Genomic DNA, 16,525 nt, shown 5'->3' with positions numbered 1-16,525 from the left:
GAAAGGAGCGCTTTAACACCTGTTAGGAATCAATTTTGCCTCCTCTTCTGGGCTGGGCCGTTACTCTGAAAGTCACGGACCGGATGTTGAGCCTGCGACGTGGAAACTTGACACAGGTGCGTTCAGCAGCTGGGTGGTAATGAGCACAAACACCTCAAGAAACAAGCAGAAACAGAGCAAAAAAGGCAACATGAGAGCCGTGACGAGCGCGGTAAGTAAAAAAAAAAAAAAAAAAAAAAAAAAAGATGAATTCATGCATATTATTTTTGTCTTCTTTTTATTTTTGTTGAAATTTGAGCATGGTTTGAATGTTTTTGAAATTAGGAGGTTCAGGAGGGGGCGAGGGACGAGCGGGGGGAGAGCGCCACCAGCGACAGACGACCAGTAATGTTACTTATTTTTCTTTTGATGATTAATATCAGAATTATAAACACAACAAAATGCATGCCACTTGAAAGCGTGTTTTGCACTGTCATGCTCCCTGTCATGTGACACCAATTTTTAAAACTCATTTCACTCCCCAAGAGTCACCTTACTTTTTTTCTTGTTATATTTTCCTCATTTCATTTAAATTTGCTCTTTTATATACAGTAGCCTACTCTTCAACGATAAATGCAAAATAATGAATCTGGCACATTTATTTTTGTTTTTGGGATCGAATATGACATATACTGTTGTAGAACTACCGGTAGTAGTCTGGGAAGTTAGTGTAGAAGAAGTGTTCTTTTTTTTTTTTTTTTTTTTAACAAATTGAGTAAAAGTGGATAAATGCATGACACTTACAAGTTAACAAAACTGGACTTAACAAATGTACTGCACATGATGCAGAGTTGCAACATTTAATGCAGTGATTATTTTGCATACCACAAGAGGGAGCCCGCCTAAAACCCACTTTGGGAATCACAGTAGTAAAGTTTACTACAGTGATCCCTCGTTTTTTGCCGTTAATGGGGACCAGAACCCCCCGCGAAAGGTGAAAACCCGCGGCGTTGTAAGGGCTTAACTAATCCCAAAAAGTTAGCGCTGAAGCAAAAAACGTTATCACGAACACAACACGGAGATGCAGTATGCGAGACGGTCAACAGCGTGGACGAGACTGGCGAGACACAACAAGGGAAGATGCCGGGTGAGGCTGCGATGATGCGCAGCCAATCAGCTCACGGGATAGATCCACTCGTGCTCTCATTGGTCGATGTCACGCCTCTTTGTTTGGCATTCAGGGAAACCTTCTCTCTCGTGCATCAACATGAAACAATGCGTCTTTCTGAAATATGGCTGCTGATATGGCTGTATTTTTTTTCCTTTTTATTTTTGGATGAATTCAAATTGTTTATTTTTTTTTTAATGAATATTTCGGAAAAACCCGGGAAGCACTGAAAGCCGCAAAACCTGAAGCGCAAAATGGCGAGGGAACACTGTATATATGGAGTCAGGAGAGGTACACGGCAAAGTTCCAAGTCATACCACAAGCCAGCAACTTGTTGTCTCTTATTGTTTTATATCGTAAAAGTGAGTCTTTGTCTTTGTAGAGTCTTGTTGTCCTGCAAAACATGCTAAAGAAAATCCCACAAAACCCGTTCCCCAATCAGCCCAAGGTATTTGTCACTTTTCCGCCGTCCTATTTTCCACGACAATGATGACATCGATTATTTCGTCTGTCGCACCTCAGACCCTCGTTCCGGCGCCCTCAGACTCCAGCGGGTCGCCTGCAGACGAGCCGAGAAGCAACCAAGTGAGAAAGGCTTTTTAAGAGACGGCATATGCGTAGTGGGAATATTCGGGGGGGGGGGACATAACGATAACGGAATCCAATTCCTTTCCACAGGACGGCCTTGCGAACGTGACCATCGACAGTTTGCTGCGACAGGTGAGGTCAAAGGCCCTTTTTTTTTTTTCCTCTTCTGGTTTTCACCTTCACTCACACTGTGTGATGTGCACAATCAGTTTGAATGCCTCCTGATGTTGTGGATGTTAATGTGTAGCTTTGTGTTACAGAATGGAGCACACCAGTCGAGCCCTCAGGTGAAGTTTATTCCCCCCCCCCTCCCCTTCCTTGCAGTTCATGACCCACATTCAGTTTAACATGCTTTGTCTTTTATTCACCACAGTGTGTGGCCAGCAGTAACCCATTTTATTCCTATCGTACGGTACGGACCGCCAGCATTCCTTGTTTATCAGTCTTGGCAGCGGTTCATGTTTTTGTTGCAATGGTCACGTGTTTGTGCCGCTAGGAATCCGGGAACATGTACAACGGCGGCGAGGATGTAGGGCAGAAACTGTGGCAGGAAGCGCGAGTGGACGGATTATTCGATCCTCCGCCTGGATTCCAGAATTCTCCGCTAGATCCGCAGGAAACTGGAAAAGCCGCAGTGTCTGAAGCGGAGAAGGACTTGTTCCAGGCCTTCAGCTTAAACCATGTGTCGGACAGCTATCTGACAACTCCAAGTGGGTCTGCTAGTGGGCAATATCACAGCATAAACCTGAACTCACCAGAGAATAATACGAAGAACCCTTTCAAGAACCTGCAGTCAAAGAGCTCCAGCATGCAGGACCTTTTACGAGCTTCTTCAGACGATTTTAGCCTCAAGACACCTTCAGGGAAACTCTTGGATAATCATCGCAGTGTCTTTACAGATCCATTACAGCCTTCTTCCAACACGGATCTGTTCGGGTCTTCGAAGGCTCCGTTTTATTCGGCCTCGACCACCGAGTCACATTTGTTTCAGACAAATGGAGGAAATTTCTCATACGACGACAAACTTGCTTCTTCCAGATTATCTGGATCTGATGTGGATGTATTCTCCCCTTCTTCTGATGTCCCGAGCCCGATAGTAAAGGAGCTATTCAGAGATGGTGGCAGCACGACTGACCTGTTCGGTGCAAAGGCGGCCAATAGCAAGGACTTCTTCAGAACGCTGCCCGGGAGCGGATTGGCTAAATCAACATCGGACCTTTCTGAGTCAGCTGTCCAATGGAAGTATTTTGATGCGCCGCGTGACGTTGTGCTCACAACTCCTCAAGGGAGCAAACACGGAATCCTCCAGCCGACGCCCTTCAGTCAGGCCCGGAAACTGAGCAAGTCGCCAGACTCTTCTCCAACTGAGTTGGCCCACGTGTGTAGCGTTTTCTGTTTGAAGTTTGCAATTTGAAGTTATGTTGCCGTTTCTAAATGTCTCCTTGGACGTCACACTGCACCAGGTAAAGCTCACCAGGCGCCCGCCCAAGCCCCTTCCTCGTTCCAGACCTCCAAGGTTGGAAAAGCCCACCATGCCAGAGAACTCCCCTAAGCCAGCGGACACAGTAAACCTCTTTCACCCCGATCAGTGCAACAAGCCGTCTGTTCTTTCCTGAATTGTGCGTGACCTTTTTCTGCTCGTCAAGGTCGAGTCTGTGCTGACTGGGCCGCCAAAACCTCCTCCGAAACCATTCAAAGCGCTCCCCAAGCCAGTCATTGACCCCGCAGCCAAGCCTCAGGTGTGCTGTGTGTGTCTGGATACCAGCAGGATGGTAGAATCTGCCGGATCAATATATCATTCCAAGCTGATTGTCTTTGTGTGCTGCAGGACGATAAAGCGCTCAACCAGGAGGACTACAACATCTTTGAGGACATCCTGCTGATTGGACAGGTGGGCTCCGAATGATTGTGGAAAGGAATGTCGATCCAAGGTTTCGTGAGGTTTTTTTTAGCAACGTATAAGTGGAATTTCTTGACAGGAAAAGTGTGTAGAAGACTGGCCAGAAGACAGTCCTCAGCTCCTGCCTGACTTCAAACCAGTAAGCCAACACTTGTCACGCTTTCACCACTTTGTACTTTGATCGAGCCGACATTTGTGTTTTATCCTCCAAGTCTGGAAAATTGCGACTGCGCCGCGAATCCCTAAAGGTAAGAAGTGACTTTTTTTTTTTTAAGCACCGGTGGAGACCAAAAGAAAGGAAAGTAAGCTGAGCTTCTCGTTTCAGTTCAAGATGGACTCTGAGGGAGGAGGAAGAGGAGAAGATCAGGATGATGCTGGAAGTTATGTCAAGGTGACACAATCCCCATTTGTCAGATTCAGACTTCTTTATTAGTTCCAGATGAGCAATTCAGGTTTACAATCAACGCGTTCGTTTTCATTTTCACTAAGCCAGGGAACAACCACCCGGAGTGTTGCACTGGAACTCGGCATCACTAACGCCTCGATTCAGCAGATGCTTCGAAGAGTGATAAAGCTTTACCAGAACTGTCTTCAGGTTTTCCAAAGGCTTCAAGTGGAAGATTATGACGCTCAACAATCTGAAGTCGATCCGGGTAAAGCTTCATCGCTCTCCGAAGCAGCCGATGAATGGAGCTTTTGTGCAAAGCTCCCTGGCTTTGCACAATCGCCTGCTCTAGGGGTTTGGGGTTTTCCATCAGTGGCGGCAGTCAAAGACCATCCACTCTGTGGTTTGTCAAAAACAGATCCTGTTTCAAGAAACTCTCTCAGATAGCGTAAATTGTTGGCGCAGTAACATATTTCTGTTTGACACCGAAATATATTTAAAAAAATAATAATAATCGATTGTGTTTCTTGCTAAACAATACTAACACTTTAACACAGCTTTAGTTCACTGTGTTGTTCACATCTGTCACAGAGCAAGGAGAGCAAGTTTTCATGGATGTCCAGAGGATCCTCAAAGGTGACGCAAGCAGCGAAAAGCTCAAATGTTAACAGCGTATTGGTGCTTATAAAAGATGTTCACTCGCTAGGACAAACTTGATGATGACTTGAAGGATGGCCGGAGCTGGACTTTACCTCCTGCAGGGAAGGTACCAGCGGAGATTAGCCAGGATCATTCCAAGTGATGTGAGGCGAAGGAGTATCCTTCCCGTCTTTATTGTTGTTGATGATGTTGTCGTCAGGACTATTTCTACGAGACGAACACGCCATCGGCCAAGTGGCAAGACGGAGAGCAAAGTTGGTCGGAAACCAAAGTAGGAATTTTCTTATGCACTTCAACCTTTTCGTCTTCAAAGTCTGACTCTCGTATACCAACCGCCTTTTGTTCCGAAGAAAAAGCCTCTGAAGAATAAAGTCAACCAGCTGCTGAGGCGTGCGTCCACCAGCCTGGTCCAGCGGAAACCGGCTTCAGCGGGAAAGGTAAATAAATGCTGTGGTGGCCGCGCTTCAGCTATGCTCACTGCTTTGCTCTCCCTGTCATATGACAGGACGATGACGCCCATAAGAAAAAGATGAACATGAAAGAGTCCACCATTCGCTGGAGGTCCCAGGTAACACAGACATACACGCCTCAATGGCGAGGCCTCTGCGGTACTACTAGTACTATCCGTGACACATTTTACTGTGTATTTAACATCTAGCACTTGTAAGTAGCCTGCAAATGACAACTAGTGCTCAGTTTGGCCCCGCAAGTAACATGTAGTTACGAACATCTCGTCACTAATATCTCCTTTATCGATAAGTACCTCTTATGCGTTCCCCGGCACTGATTCGTTCTTATTCATGCGAACTGCATTGACTCTACATGTAATCGTATCGTGTGAAACGTCCAATTCGCGTCCGGTGTGAACGCAGCATCAGGTTGACGCTGGTGAATTTTTTTTATTGCAATTTTGACAATTTTTCCTCATCAAGAAATAATGCAAAGGAAATGATCCACATGGTTTGATCATAAAAAGGTTTGAGTAAGAGTTGAAGTCATTCAAGTGTAAAAAGAAGTTAGACTGCTAATATTAAGACCCGCTCTCCCCCAGGAGGCCATGTTTGGTGACGGCATAGATGAGGAAGAGGTGGCACAAGCGCATCTGGACGAGGCAGACGCCTACGGCAGCGTAAGTCTTTTCAATCCGTGACTCTCTCCCAAGCGTTTGGCTTGTTTAGCCGCTGCTAGTTTGTGTTCTCCCTCCAGAAAGGCAAAAAGAAGATCAAGATGAAGTTCGGCTCTCAAAAAGGATTTGCCAATTTTCAGGCAGAGCAGCCCCAGGGGGCGCACGGATACACCCCTCGCAGAGACTCAAAGGTACCAATGGAAAGTAGTGTGTGTTATTTGTGATGTGGTCAACAATGTTGTGCGTTTTATTTCCTTCAGGACAGACGAGACCCGTTTTATGGTGCAGCTGACATGTGGCAGGTACTCTCACACACTCGCATGCACTTTTACTTTTTGTGAATCAAATAATGGCGCAAATGTCGTCCTAGGAGCACAACTTTGAGGATGTGGACGAGATAAAAAGACTTCATCATTCCAGCAGCCAAGTATATTTCTATTTTTTTTTCCATATATGAAAACGATCCAGTGCAAGGTACGTTTCTGTTGTGTCCGATTTAAAATAGTCTTTTGTTGTACAAGGACGAAGTGCCGGTCTTGCATCCTAAACAGAGCAGCTTCCCAGCAGAGCAGCTGGACGATGACGAGCAGAACGCGGCAGATGACTACAAAGCGGTTTGTGTGCTTTATCTTTTCCACATATTTCAATGGTTCCTCATCATTGAAGCGTTACAATTAAATTCATTCAGAAGTTATAATATATTACAATAGTAAGTTGTAGTATGTTCCATGCATGCAGTATAATGTGTCATCCTCAGTCTTTGTGTTTCGAAGTGGATTACGCGTTGTGTCCTCCTTTTAGAAAAAGAACAAGTTCAAAGGCCCGGTCCCCAAGCCCCGCAAAGAAAAGCGGACCCACAATTCATCTGGACCGGGGGAGCCGATGGCATTTGATCATGCTGCTCGAGCACAGACGCCCTGTGTACGTTTTGGATTTGTCTCCAGATCATGCTGCGGGAGCTTTGGCTTCACTATATTTTATTATATATAAATATATATACATTTTTTTTTTTTTTTTTTTTTAATCTCAGCAGGCTGACGATTGGCTCAATGAGGACGACGACGACGACGTCTTCAGCAGACGGCAACACGGGAGTCCCATAGTGCACTACGTACACAAACAGGATGAGCTGGGCCTTCACAAACAAGTAACAGGGTCGGGGGGCAGGATTATGTCAAGGTTGTTTTGGGGGACGACTCACACTTTTCCTCGCCCTTGGCAGAAAAAGATGAAGCACAAACCCTTCCAAAAGCACAAAACAAAGGTGAGCATCGTTTGCGACGCGAAGCGCTGATTTGGGCTCTCCAATCACCTGCGCTTCAAATTGTCTGTTGGCAGAAGAAAACATGGGAAGGCGCCGCGGAGGACGTGGCGGGCGAGCACCTCTCAGAGGCGGCGCAGGTCAGTTGTGAAAGACGAGCCTGCTGCCAGGCTGCTCATCTATTGACCTAATTTAGAGATGCAAAACTAGAAAGAGAAAACTTCAGCTTCACAAGGAATCTGTTTCCCATCTCTGTCGACATAGCGCTCATAGCGTGTCCCAGAGCAACCAATCGTCAGTGGTTTTTGATGGACTGCTGAGACTCCTAATGGGTTTCTCATCCCCCTTCCTTTTTGTTCCAGGCCGAGTGGTTGGCGGCTCAGAAAGATGAGCGTGCGGCGGCGGGTCTGCAGGACGGTGATGGCGACGGGGTCAGTGTGTCGCCAGTGTGACTCACGGCAGTGCCGTCAGTGTGTTTGTTGTCTCATTGCCTTTCTTTCGTCACAGGACACGGACAGCTTGATGGAGTGGTGGAACACAGTGGAACGTGAGTCACAGCTCGGGCCGTTTCCATAGAGTATAGAAACCGAAAATCCCGTTACTGAAATGGCAAAAACCGCAACGCGCCCCTTTCAACTTCCAGAGTTTGGTTTTCTTAATTGGCCAATGCAATTTGTCTCCGGTTGTACTGCAGCAAAAAAAAAAAGTCACAGTAACAATATAGTTATTTCTGGAATGTCTGTCGATTTTAGTTTGCGTTGCTTCGTAATGCTAAGCGACCTCACAAAAGCTCTCCTCGTTTTTCCATATGCCCAAATACTTTTGTCAACTTGAGTGTTGATTGTCACGTGGTCATCTGTGGTCTGTGGCTGGGTTGTTTCCAGAGTGGGACGAGTTGCCATCAGATGACGAGGCCAAACACCTCGACGAGTCCCAGTAAGTGTTTCCAAACGCTTGTAGGCTTCTTCACAACTTTTCAGCTCCGGAGTAACAACAGTCTGCCTCTGGCAGGTCCTTCACCATTTTGGCCGACAAGGTGAACCGAGGCCTGCGCATGTTCAACAAAGTTTTCACGGAGCGCGCCGAGGTCCTGTGGCAGCACGTGGTGAAGCTCAAGGCCCTCGCCGACCACCTCGCCACTTTCCACCAGAAAGCTAAAGCGGCCGGCATCACGGGCAGCACCACGGCGGCCGTCGGCGGCGTGACTGCCATCGCCGGCCTGGCCCTAGCCCCGTTCACGTTTGGCGCCTCCCTCATCGTCACGGCTGTCGGTGTGGGCGTGGCCACCGCCGGAGGGATCACTTCGGCTTCTGCGACCATCTCGGATAACGTCAACAACGTGCAGGAACGCAAGAAGGTCGGCGCTTTGGAAAGACCTTCCAGCATTCATTCCATATTCTTGATATCCATTTTAAGGTCATCTTGTGGGCTGGTTTGCAGGTGGAGGCCGTGCTGCAGGAGTACCAGTCTGACTTTCGGGACTTGGCCAAGATCCTTCACTTTGTTAATCACGGCCTATACAAGCTGCGTGGGCATCCTTTCCTCCGGTCCGGCACGCAACACTATTCCGAGGACTGGGAGGTGCGCAAGGCGGTGCAGATGATCAGCTTGGTGGATTTGCCCGTTTTGCGAGCCATGGAGCTCACGGACGCCAACTTAGAGCTGGTCCAAAGACTTCAGAGCGGCATGGACAAGTACTTCAAGAACTCGCGGGAAATAAAGAAAGCCTTCAAGAAGGAAGTGGTGGCTCGTATAAAAGAGGTCGCCAGTGTGCTCAATGATGGAGTTGTGGAGCTGAATTCCATCAGGGAGGAACTCCAGAAAGCGATTGGGAACTTTTAAACACAGCACATTTTACACAAAAAGCAGCATGAGTGACACTTCAGATGGACGAAAGCACAGGAGCAAACACTGCCACGTCACTTATATTTTGTAAGTTGAAATCATCCTTCTGATTGATTTAACTCCTTTGCACCTAATTTGATTGCAAGGTAATTTCTCTATCCAATCAAGCTTACAATTTCATGATCACATTGAGGCACAATTAGCATACTGTCGGTGTATTTAGTTTATGTATAGATGTATAGAATGACATTTTGTATGTTAATGATAAATGTTCAATGTTATATGTGTATAAGCAAATAAAGATGGTTTGTAATGTTCTGTTCCCACTTGTTTAAGATAATGTTTTGTTCAACTTCATTAAGATGCACATCCACCATAGAACTGCACGACATCCTCAACATGGTGTTAAAAGAAAGAGGTCATGCATATTTAAAAATGGATTTTCCTAAAACAAAAAAGTTTAAAAGCGTGTTTCATTTATAATAAACAGTTCTTAAAATATAACATTGGTGAAGATATGTGTGTGTATGTATTTCCCTTCCACATCTGTAAGCAACACGCATTTGTGGGTTGAGCAGCAGAGCCAACTATGCGGGTTGCACCCATGAAAAAGCTGCCAAATCGTCTTTTGCCTTAGCAAAAGAAGATGTCAATGGCAGAGAGGATTTGGCAAATTTTTCATGGGCACATTTTAATCTCTGCTGCTCATCCCACAAATGCTTACAAATGTGGCACCATTTCAAAGGGTAATAAACAGACTTAATACAAATTACTTATGTCTGGTCTTGAAAAGGTGAGTTGTTCAACTTTTTTTAAAATACAGTACATTTAAGTTGTATTTAACAATACATTTATAGTTAAATTTTTAGAAGTTTTGTGTGCAATACATCATTTACCTTAAGCGCAGTGTTAATGTTCAGCCATGGGGGGACTATGTATGTTCCACTGCTGTGCAGGCAGTCAATAAGGGGGCAGCTGGGGGGGGGGGGGGGGGGGGTTTAAGGGGCAATGAAAAAGCCCTTTTAACGGAAGCTCATGTATGGTGAAAGAAAGTCAGTGTGCTGTGCAGAAACACATTTTGAGTCAACTTCGACTATGCAGCAACCCCAAAGACCACAAGCTGGTCAACTGTGGGCTTTCTATACTCCGGGGGCGTGGCTCCATCGACGTGCTAAAAACACTTGCTGACACAACAGCTATCAGGTGCAGGCAATGTTTTAAAATAATATTTTACCAACCATTTACAGCTGCGTACGGTCATGAAATGAAGTAAAGTCAAAGCAAAACTACTCACCCTTTGGAAGCAGCAGATCCGGCGTCGTCCCCTCATTCAGCGCCGTTTGTGTAGAACAGCAATATGGAGAAGAAAGAAAAAAAAGGCAGCAAAATGCCGTATTTCACAACAGTGTCAAAGGGTGACTATGACATGAGAGGTTTTGTTGTTTGTTAGTATTCTATCAAGCTATTTGTTTCGCATAACACAAAAACTACCAAATCATAACCTGCAAGTCTTAAGCAAGTCTAAAACGTTCACAATCACATCATTTTTATTTTGAATCGTCCCAAACCAATCTATGAACTATTACGAATGATTGAGCAGCTAGCTAAACTGTCAAATTAGCTTACCTGCCTTTGTGAGTTTTGTGCTGACGGAAGTTCGTTGTTGTGTCTTCCAATGCGCCAGTCGCAAGCCCAAGCAGGTCGCCATCCTCTTTTTTCTTTCTTTCTTTTTTCTTTTGTTTTTTAGCAGACTTCATCGACAACATTCAATCGTTAAATGCTAATTTGGTCATCTTTGGAGCTCCTTCCGTCGTCTACGACGCAGGTGGCTACGTCACACTGGCAAGACTGGGTTGCCAGATTGGCGCGAATGAACAACGGTTGTTCATTTCAAATAAAAAGCCAGACAGTCTTAATTCAAATGCAGGCTTCCAACTCCAAACCGGACGACGTGTTCAAGTCAAAGTCAAGTCAAGTCTCTTGGCTACCAAGTCGATAGTCAAGTCTTTCTTAAGTATTTGGCAACCTCGTCGCAAGTCATTAAAAAAAAAAAAACGGCAACTCGAATCGACTCGAGTCAAGTCAATTGACTCGAGACGACCTCCCCCATATCTGGTTTTCACACGCTGCAGGTCTTGTTTTGGGCCCGGTACAACGCGATCTTTGTTGGATTCCGAACCGGGGCGTTGCGGGAGGGGTGGTTAGACCAGCTGGCGCGCTTCTATTTAGGATAAAGCGGGACGTTTATGGAGTTACAGTGGGGGCTTCTGGGATTGCAAAAAAAAAAAAAAAAAGCGCAAGGTGCTGCGTGTGGAATGTGTTTGGGCCACGAAAGTGACAGGATTGGACTTGTAGGGCTGATGTAAGGAAGGCGTACAGTGCAGTATATGATCCAGCGTTCCACTTTAAGCATCTTCCAAATGACGAAACAAGTTTTGAAATCAGATGACTATTACAAAAAAATAATAATAATACTAATAATAAAAACTTGAAACGGCTGTCCCCTCTAGTGACAGATGCACAACCTCGTTCCATGTGTTTTGGAGTCGCTGGCGAGAATATTTGATATGCTGTCACTTTTACCGTCAAGTTTTTTTTTTTAATTTTTTTTTTTTTTTTTTTTTTTCCGCTTTTAGTTCCACGCGGACCCGCCCAGGCACTCCGGGGGCGCCTCGTCGCGGTTTTCTCCGCGAGCGTGATACATGGCCGCAGTTTTTTTTTGTTTTTTTTTTCCCCACACGATGGAAGACATCTGGCGTGGAGCTGCTCCAGAAACATGCGCGTGGAAGTCATTTGCGATTGGCGGAATGACGCACGCACGTCGATGCCTGGAGAAAAAGGGTTGTGAAAAGGAAGACGGTGAAGACGATGGGAAGGCGACGGTAGAAGGTCAAAAAAAAAAAAAAAAAAGAGAAAGTCGGGGATCGGGGGCTGTAAAATGCTGATTTTGTGGGTTCCGCTCAGTTTGCTCCTCGGCTTTATCGTGTCTCGCACTTGGAGCTCCAACTGGGCTTCGGACTTCCGCGAGTCGCCGGCGCCGCCGCCGCACATCGTCTTCATCCTGGTGGACGACCAGGGCTTCCGGGACGTGGGCTACCACGGCTCCGAGATCAAGACTCCCACCCTGGACCGACTGGCCACGCAGGGAGTGAAGCTGGAGAACTATTACGTGCAGCCGCTTTGCAGCCCGTCCAGGAGCCAGCTCATGACCGGCAGGTACACTTCCACTTCCAATACTCCACTGGAAACACATACTTACTATATTATAACCATATTTTTTCATTTGACGCACTCATTCGTTTTTGTATTGGAAGAAAATCACTGGTACAGTACCTCACAACAATAAATAATTACTTGGTCAATAATTGCTCCAGGATCAAGATACAGTATAACGATACGTTATGATATCGTATTAGACTAAAACCAATGTGCGATGCGCCTCACGCCAGTAACGCACACTCACGCGCCAATCACAAACATGTTGTAAGCGTTGCAATATGATTGTGATATCCTGAACGACGATAACTGATGGTGTGACGACACGGCAGTTGCACGTGAATCGATATATCGGAAGAAAACCGTGACGAGAACGATATTTAAGTCATATTTGACAACGTATCGTAAGAGACAAGACACCGTACATCATGATATCGAAACTGCGATAGTGGTTATGGTGCATGTGCTCGATTTATTGATTTGATTTTTTTACATGCTTAATATTTACTGCTGCTGTTTCGCGACCGTAACTGATACAGTACTATCCCAATAGTTTGTTTAGCGATACCAATTGTATCATGATACAGCAAATGCGCTTCACTGGACGTAATGGAAGGAGACCATTGCATGGCAATAACGATGTTTGGTCAAGCATCAAAAGTGTACACGTAAGAGATATTACTTCATATTGTGATAGTGATTATGTGATAATTTTTGCTCGCAACACGAAGGCTTCCCCCCCCCCCCCCAAAAAAAAATAAATAAATAAATAATAATAATTAAAATCAACCAACCACCACCCGAGTGCTCGCAACTCGAAAAACTTGAAAAGCGTGACAACCTGGAACGCACTTGTCGTGACTTGGTGCCGGTTTCTGTTTTGCAGGTACCAGATCCACACGGGCCTCCAGCACTCCATCATCCGAGCCACCCAGCCCAACTGCCTCCCCCTGGACAACGTCACCCTGCCGCAGAAGCTGAAGCAGGCCGGCTACTCCACGCACATGGTGGGCAAGTGGCACCTGGGCTTTTACAAACGCGGGTGCCTGCCCACCCGCCGCGGCTTCGACAGCTTCTTCGGCTCGCTCCTGGGAAGCGGCGACTACTACAGCCACTACAAGTGCGAGGGTCCCGGGATGTGCGGCTACGACTTGTACGAGGGCGAAGAGGCCGCGTGGGAGCAGGACCGAGGCTTGTACTCCACGCTGATGTATACCCAAAAGGCCATCGGGATCTTAGCCAATCACGACCCTCGCAAACCCTTATTCCTCTACTTAGCCTATCAGGCGGTGCATTCGCCGCTTCAGGTTCCGGCTCGCTACCTGGAGCGCTACAAGGGGATTGTGAACCCTCACCGTCGCAAATTCGCAGCCATGGTCTCCTGCCTGGACGAAGCGGTACGCAACTTGACCCTGGCGTTGAAACGCTACCATTACTACGACAACACGGTCATCGTGTACTCCTCGGACAACGGGGGGCAGCCGCTGGTCGGCGGGAGCAACTGGCCACTCCGGGGGAGCAAGGCCACGCTGTGGGAAGGGGGCATCCGGGCGGTGGGCTTCGTCCACAGCCCCTTGTTGGTCAAGAAGGGCACCAAGTGTCGCTCGTTGGTGCACATCACCGACTGGTTCCCGACGCTGGTCACCTTGGGCGAAGGGACTCTGGACGAGGATCTCAACCTGGACGGCTACGACGTCTGGGAAACCATCAGCGAAGGGCTCCCCTCGCCCCGCCAGGACATCCTCCACAACATCGACCCCATTTACGTGAAGGCCAAAAACGGCTCGTGGAAGGCCGGGTACGGCCTGTGGAACACGGCCGTGCAAGCGGCGCTGCGGGTGGGCCACTGGAAGCTGCTGACAGGGGTACCCGGTTATAGCGACTGGGTACCTCCCCAGACCTTCTCTACACAGGTGGGGGACTTGAATCGTATAAGTGGACTCGACTCAATTTTAGGACTTTGAACTTGCTTGGTTAACTCGTTCACTGCCAGCCTTCCCTGTTAACATGGATATTTGACTTCTAAAGCCGTCAATGGCAGCGAATGTGTTCAAATTCCTGAAAGACTCGACTCGACTTTTCGGGTGACTTCAGAATCGTTCACTTATTCCTGACGGTTCATCGCCGGGGGGTTTGTTCCAGACCCGGCGCAACGGACGCCCCCACGAAAGAGGTTTATAATTGCCGATAGAGCCCACAAGATGGTGCCAAAGCACTACATCTATGTTACTGTAGACAGGACATAGGCCTGAGCACAAAAACAGCTAGTTCAACTAATACCAGAGGATGGGTTCCCACAAAGAATCTGTGGATAAAAATTGACGCGATAGAGACACCATATGATTTTTTTTTTAATTAGTGTTATTATTTAAAGATTTATGCACAATAGCAATGCAAAATACACATGTGAGGTGCAGGTATTATTTTTGTCCTCTTGGGGTCGCCATCCTCACTACCTACATATGTGACTTTGAATGTGCGCGGCTTGAAAAGGCTCCCGCCTGGCCCGGTGAGTGACGTGCGTGTCAGCGAATGAGATTGTCCAGTCGGCTGGCTGCGAACTGGCTAACCGTTAGCCAGTTTCCATTCACGTACAAGTGTGCAACGATCCCAAATTTTGGACATTGTCTTGAACGCACTCTTTCGTCCTGGCTGGCGCTTATTGCTACGTGAGTAACATTAGTCCGTGTGGGAAAACGATCACCACAAATTCCCGCGATAATGCGACAAATCCGCGAGGAAAAACAAATTTTACATATCGGCAACGCAAAAAAGTGAACCGCGACGTGGCGAGGGACGACGGTGTACTTTGTGACTGGGTGAGATTGTACGACTTGCTTGAAAGTTGAAGATTAAGGCTCGCTCGAGACTTACTCCCACCTCTGCTTCTCCGCCCAGCGGCTGACCCTGCGCTGGCACAACGAACGCGTGCGCTGGGACCGCGGCAAGTCCCTGTGGCTCTTCAACATCACCTCAGACCCTTACGAGCGGGTGGATTTGTCGCAGCGCTACCCGCACGTGGTCAAGAAGATGCTCGCGCGGCTGGCGCAGTACAACAAGACGGCGGTGCGAGTGCGCTACCCGGCCAAAGACCTGCGCTCCAACCCGCAGTACAACGGGGGTGTGTGGGGGCCCTGGTACAAGGAGGAGATCGGGCAGAGATACGAGCATCTGTTGACCAACCATCTGAGCAGCAGACGGGGCTGAAACAGAAAGGGCCGAGAGTAGCGGGGCGGTCGTCTTTGCGCGAGACGGAACGTTTCTCAGGGATCGCTCGGGACTTCCCGTTGCGGGATTTCCACCGGGGCGGGAAACATGAGCGACTCGTGGGCGCCTTCGGAGCATTTCAATTTAGAACGTTGAGATTCAGAAAAATGTTGTCATGTTATCGAACTACTAGGGAACGAGAAAAACGCTGTGACAGGAAAGTCCGAATATTGCAAACTCGTGGGAATATCGTGAAAAGAACTTTGAAGTCTTTCAAAAAAGCTTCTTGAAGAAAGTAATTAGTCGGTTATGAGGAAAAATGTTTTGAGAATAAAGTTGTGGTCACAGTTACAAGAAGAAAAAAAAAAAGTTGCAATGTGAGGAAGATCAAGATAACACACTGTCAAAAATCCATAAAGTTCATAGGTTACCCCAAAAAATAAAATAAATCAATGGTTAAAGAATAAAGTCAGAAAAGAACACGTCATGTTAGAGAAATAAAGTCAGAATATTACAAAAACGGTGTGATGATGGAAGAAAAAAAAAGCCACTGTTACAAAAAAAAAATCACGTAAGATTACTGGGGGGAAAAAAAGTTGTAGTGTTGCAAGAAAACGTGAATTTACAAAAACCCAAAGTCGTAGTGCTACTTGGATAAAGTCGGACTGTACTGAGGAAAAAGATGTCGCAAAAAGGATGAAAACTGTGATGACATTGCAAGAATAAAGTAGGGGAAATTGTTTTCACGATGATAGCGTAAGAATATTATGGGGGGAAAAAAGGGATGAGGATAAGGTGGGAATATTACAAAACAGAATAATACAGAAAAAGACTTGTAATGTTGCAAGTCATAATATTCCCCCCCCCCAAAAGTCATAATTTACAAAATAATTACACACACAAAAAAGGATGAAGTTGCAAGGATCAAGTGGTGATATCATGAAAAAATGTCTTAATATTACACACACGCACACAAAAAAAAGAAAACGGTCGAGAAAAAATATGCTCATAGGATAACGTTGGAAAATATGGATTGTTACAGAAATAACGTATATTGAAAAAAAAAAAAGGTCGTACTGCGAGTCGGAAAAAATGTAGCTACGAAAATTCCGTCTGGATATTACAGGACAAGTTCAAGTTACTAGAAAAAAAGTTATTTACCCCCCAAAAATTGTCATGCTTTAGAAAAA

General features: G+C 46.5%; 2 protein-coding genes across 4 annotated transcripts; both read left to right on the top strand.

The window, feature by feature from the left end:
- Window positions 1-53: 53 nt before the first annotated feature.
- Window positions 54-9,234, top strand: LOC133472809 (uncharacterized). Of its 2 annotated transcripts, none has more exons than XM_061764192.1 (33): window positions 54-211; window positions 325-384; window positions 1,530-1,595; window positions 1,670-1,732; window positions 1,826-1,867; window positions 1,996-2,022; window positions 2,109-2,147; window positions 2,232-3,113; window positions 3,199-3,300; window positions 3,382-3,474; window positions 3,564-3,626; window positions 3,715-3,774; window positions 3,848-3,883; window positions 3,961-4,026; window positions 4,612-4,656; window positions 4,727-4,786; window positions 4,880-4,951; window positions 5,031-5,117; window positions 5,186-5,248; window positions 5,732-5,809; window positions 5,887-5,997; window positions 6,067-6,108; window positions 6,177-6,233; window positions 6,328-6,420; window positions 6,608-6,727; window positions 6,840-6,953; window positions 7,029-7,070; window positions 7,145-7,207; window positions 7,430-7,498; window positions 7,575-7,614; window positions 7,952-8,003; window positions 8,079-8,424; window positions 8,508-9,234. In XM_061764192.1, the coding sequence occupies exons 1-33, from the start codon at window positions 140-142 to the stop codon at window positions 8,907-8,909; spliced, it is 3,627 nt and encodes a 1,208-aa protein (XP_061620176.1). In that variant the 5' UTR covers window positions 54-139; the 3' UTR covers window positions 8,910-9,234. The 2 variants fall into 2 exon arrangements, with proteins under 2 accessions (XP_061620176.1, XP_061620175.1); XM_061764191.1 differs by having other exon boundaries at window positions 6,837-6,953.
- Window positions 9,235-11,598: 2,364 nt separating this feature from the next.
- arsj (arylsulfatase family, member J) lies at window positions 11,599-15,855 on the top strand. 2 transcript variants are annotated; one of them, XM_061764194.1, is made up of 3 exons: window positions 11,599-12,236; window positions 13,015-14,041; window positions 15,027-15,855. In XM_061764194.1, exons 1-3 carry the CDS (start codon window positions 11,851-11,853, stop codon window positions 15,333-15,335), a joined length of 1,722 nt encoding a protein of 573 aa, XP_061620178.1. In that variant the 5' UTR covers window positions 11,599-11,850; the 3' UTR covers window positions 15,336-15,855. The 2 variants fall into 2 exon arrangements, with proteins under 2 accessions (XP_061620178.1, XP_061620177.1); XM_061764193.1 differs by having other exon boundaries at window positions 11,602-12,128.
- The last annotated feature ends 670 nt before the right edge of the window (window positions 15,856-16,525 follow it).

This window comes from Phyllopteryx taeniolatus, chromosome 23, assembly GCF_024500385.1.
Source record: "Phyllopteryx taeniolatus isolate TA_2022b chromosome 23, UOR_Ptae_1.2, whole genome shotgun sequence".
In the NCBI taxonomy this organism is placed as follows: domain Eukaryota; kingdom Metazoa; phylum Chordata; class Actinopteri; order Syngnathiformes; family Syngnathidae; genus Phyllopteryx; species Phyllopteryx taeniolatus.
Note: the sequence above shows the minus strand (reverse complement) of the source record. Positions and strands in the feature narration are given on the sequence as shown.

What these genes read in the sequence shown, in the direction of transcription:
- LOC133472809 (XM_061764191.1), top strand. Translation starts at nt 140, where the DNA reads ATGAGCACAAACACCTCAAGAAACAAGCAGAAACAGAGCAAAAAAGGC. An exon ending in ACGAGCCGAGAAGCAACCAA is followed by an intron (nt 1,733 to 1,825) that starts GTGAGAAAGGCT and finishes TCCTTTCCACAG; the next exon opens with GACGGCCTTGCGAACGTGAC. An exon ending in TCCTGCCTGACTTCAAACCA is followed by an intron (nt 3,775 to 3,847) that starts GTAAGCCAACAC and finishes TTATCCTCCAAG; the next exon opens with TCTGGAAAATTGCGACTGCG.
- arsj (XM_061764194.1), top strand. Translation starts at nt 11,851, where the DNA reads ATGCTGATTTTGTGGGTTCCGCTCAGTTTGCTCCTCGGCTTTATCGTG. An exon ending in GTATTGGAAGAAAATCACTG is followed by an intron (nt 12,237 to 13,014) that starts GTACAGTACCTC and finishes TCTGTTTTGCAG; the next exon opens with GTACCAGATCCACACGGGCC. An exon ending in CCCAGACCTTCTCTACACAG is followed by an intron (nt 14,042 to 15,026) that starts GTGGGGGACTTG and finishes TTCTCCGCCCAG; the next exon opens with CGGCTGACCCTGCGCTGGCA.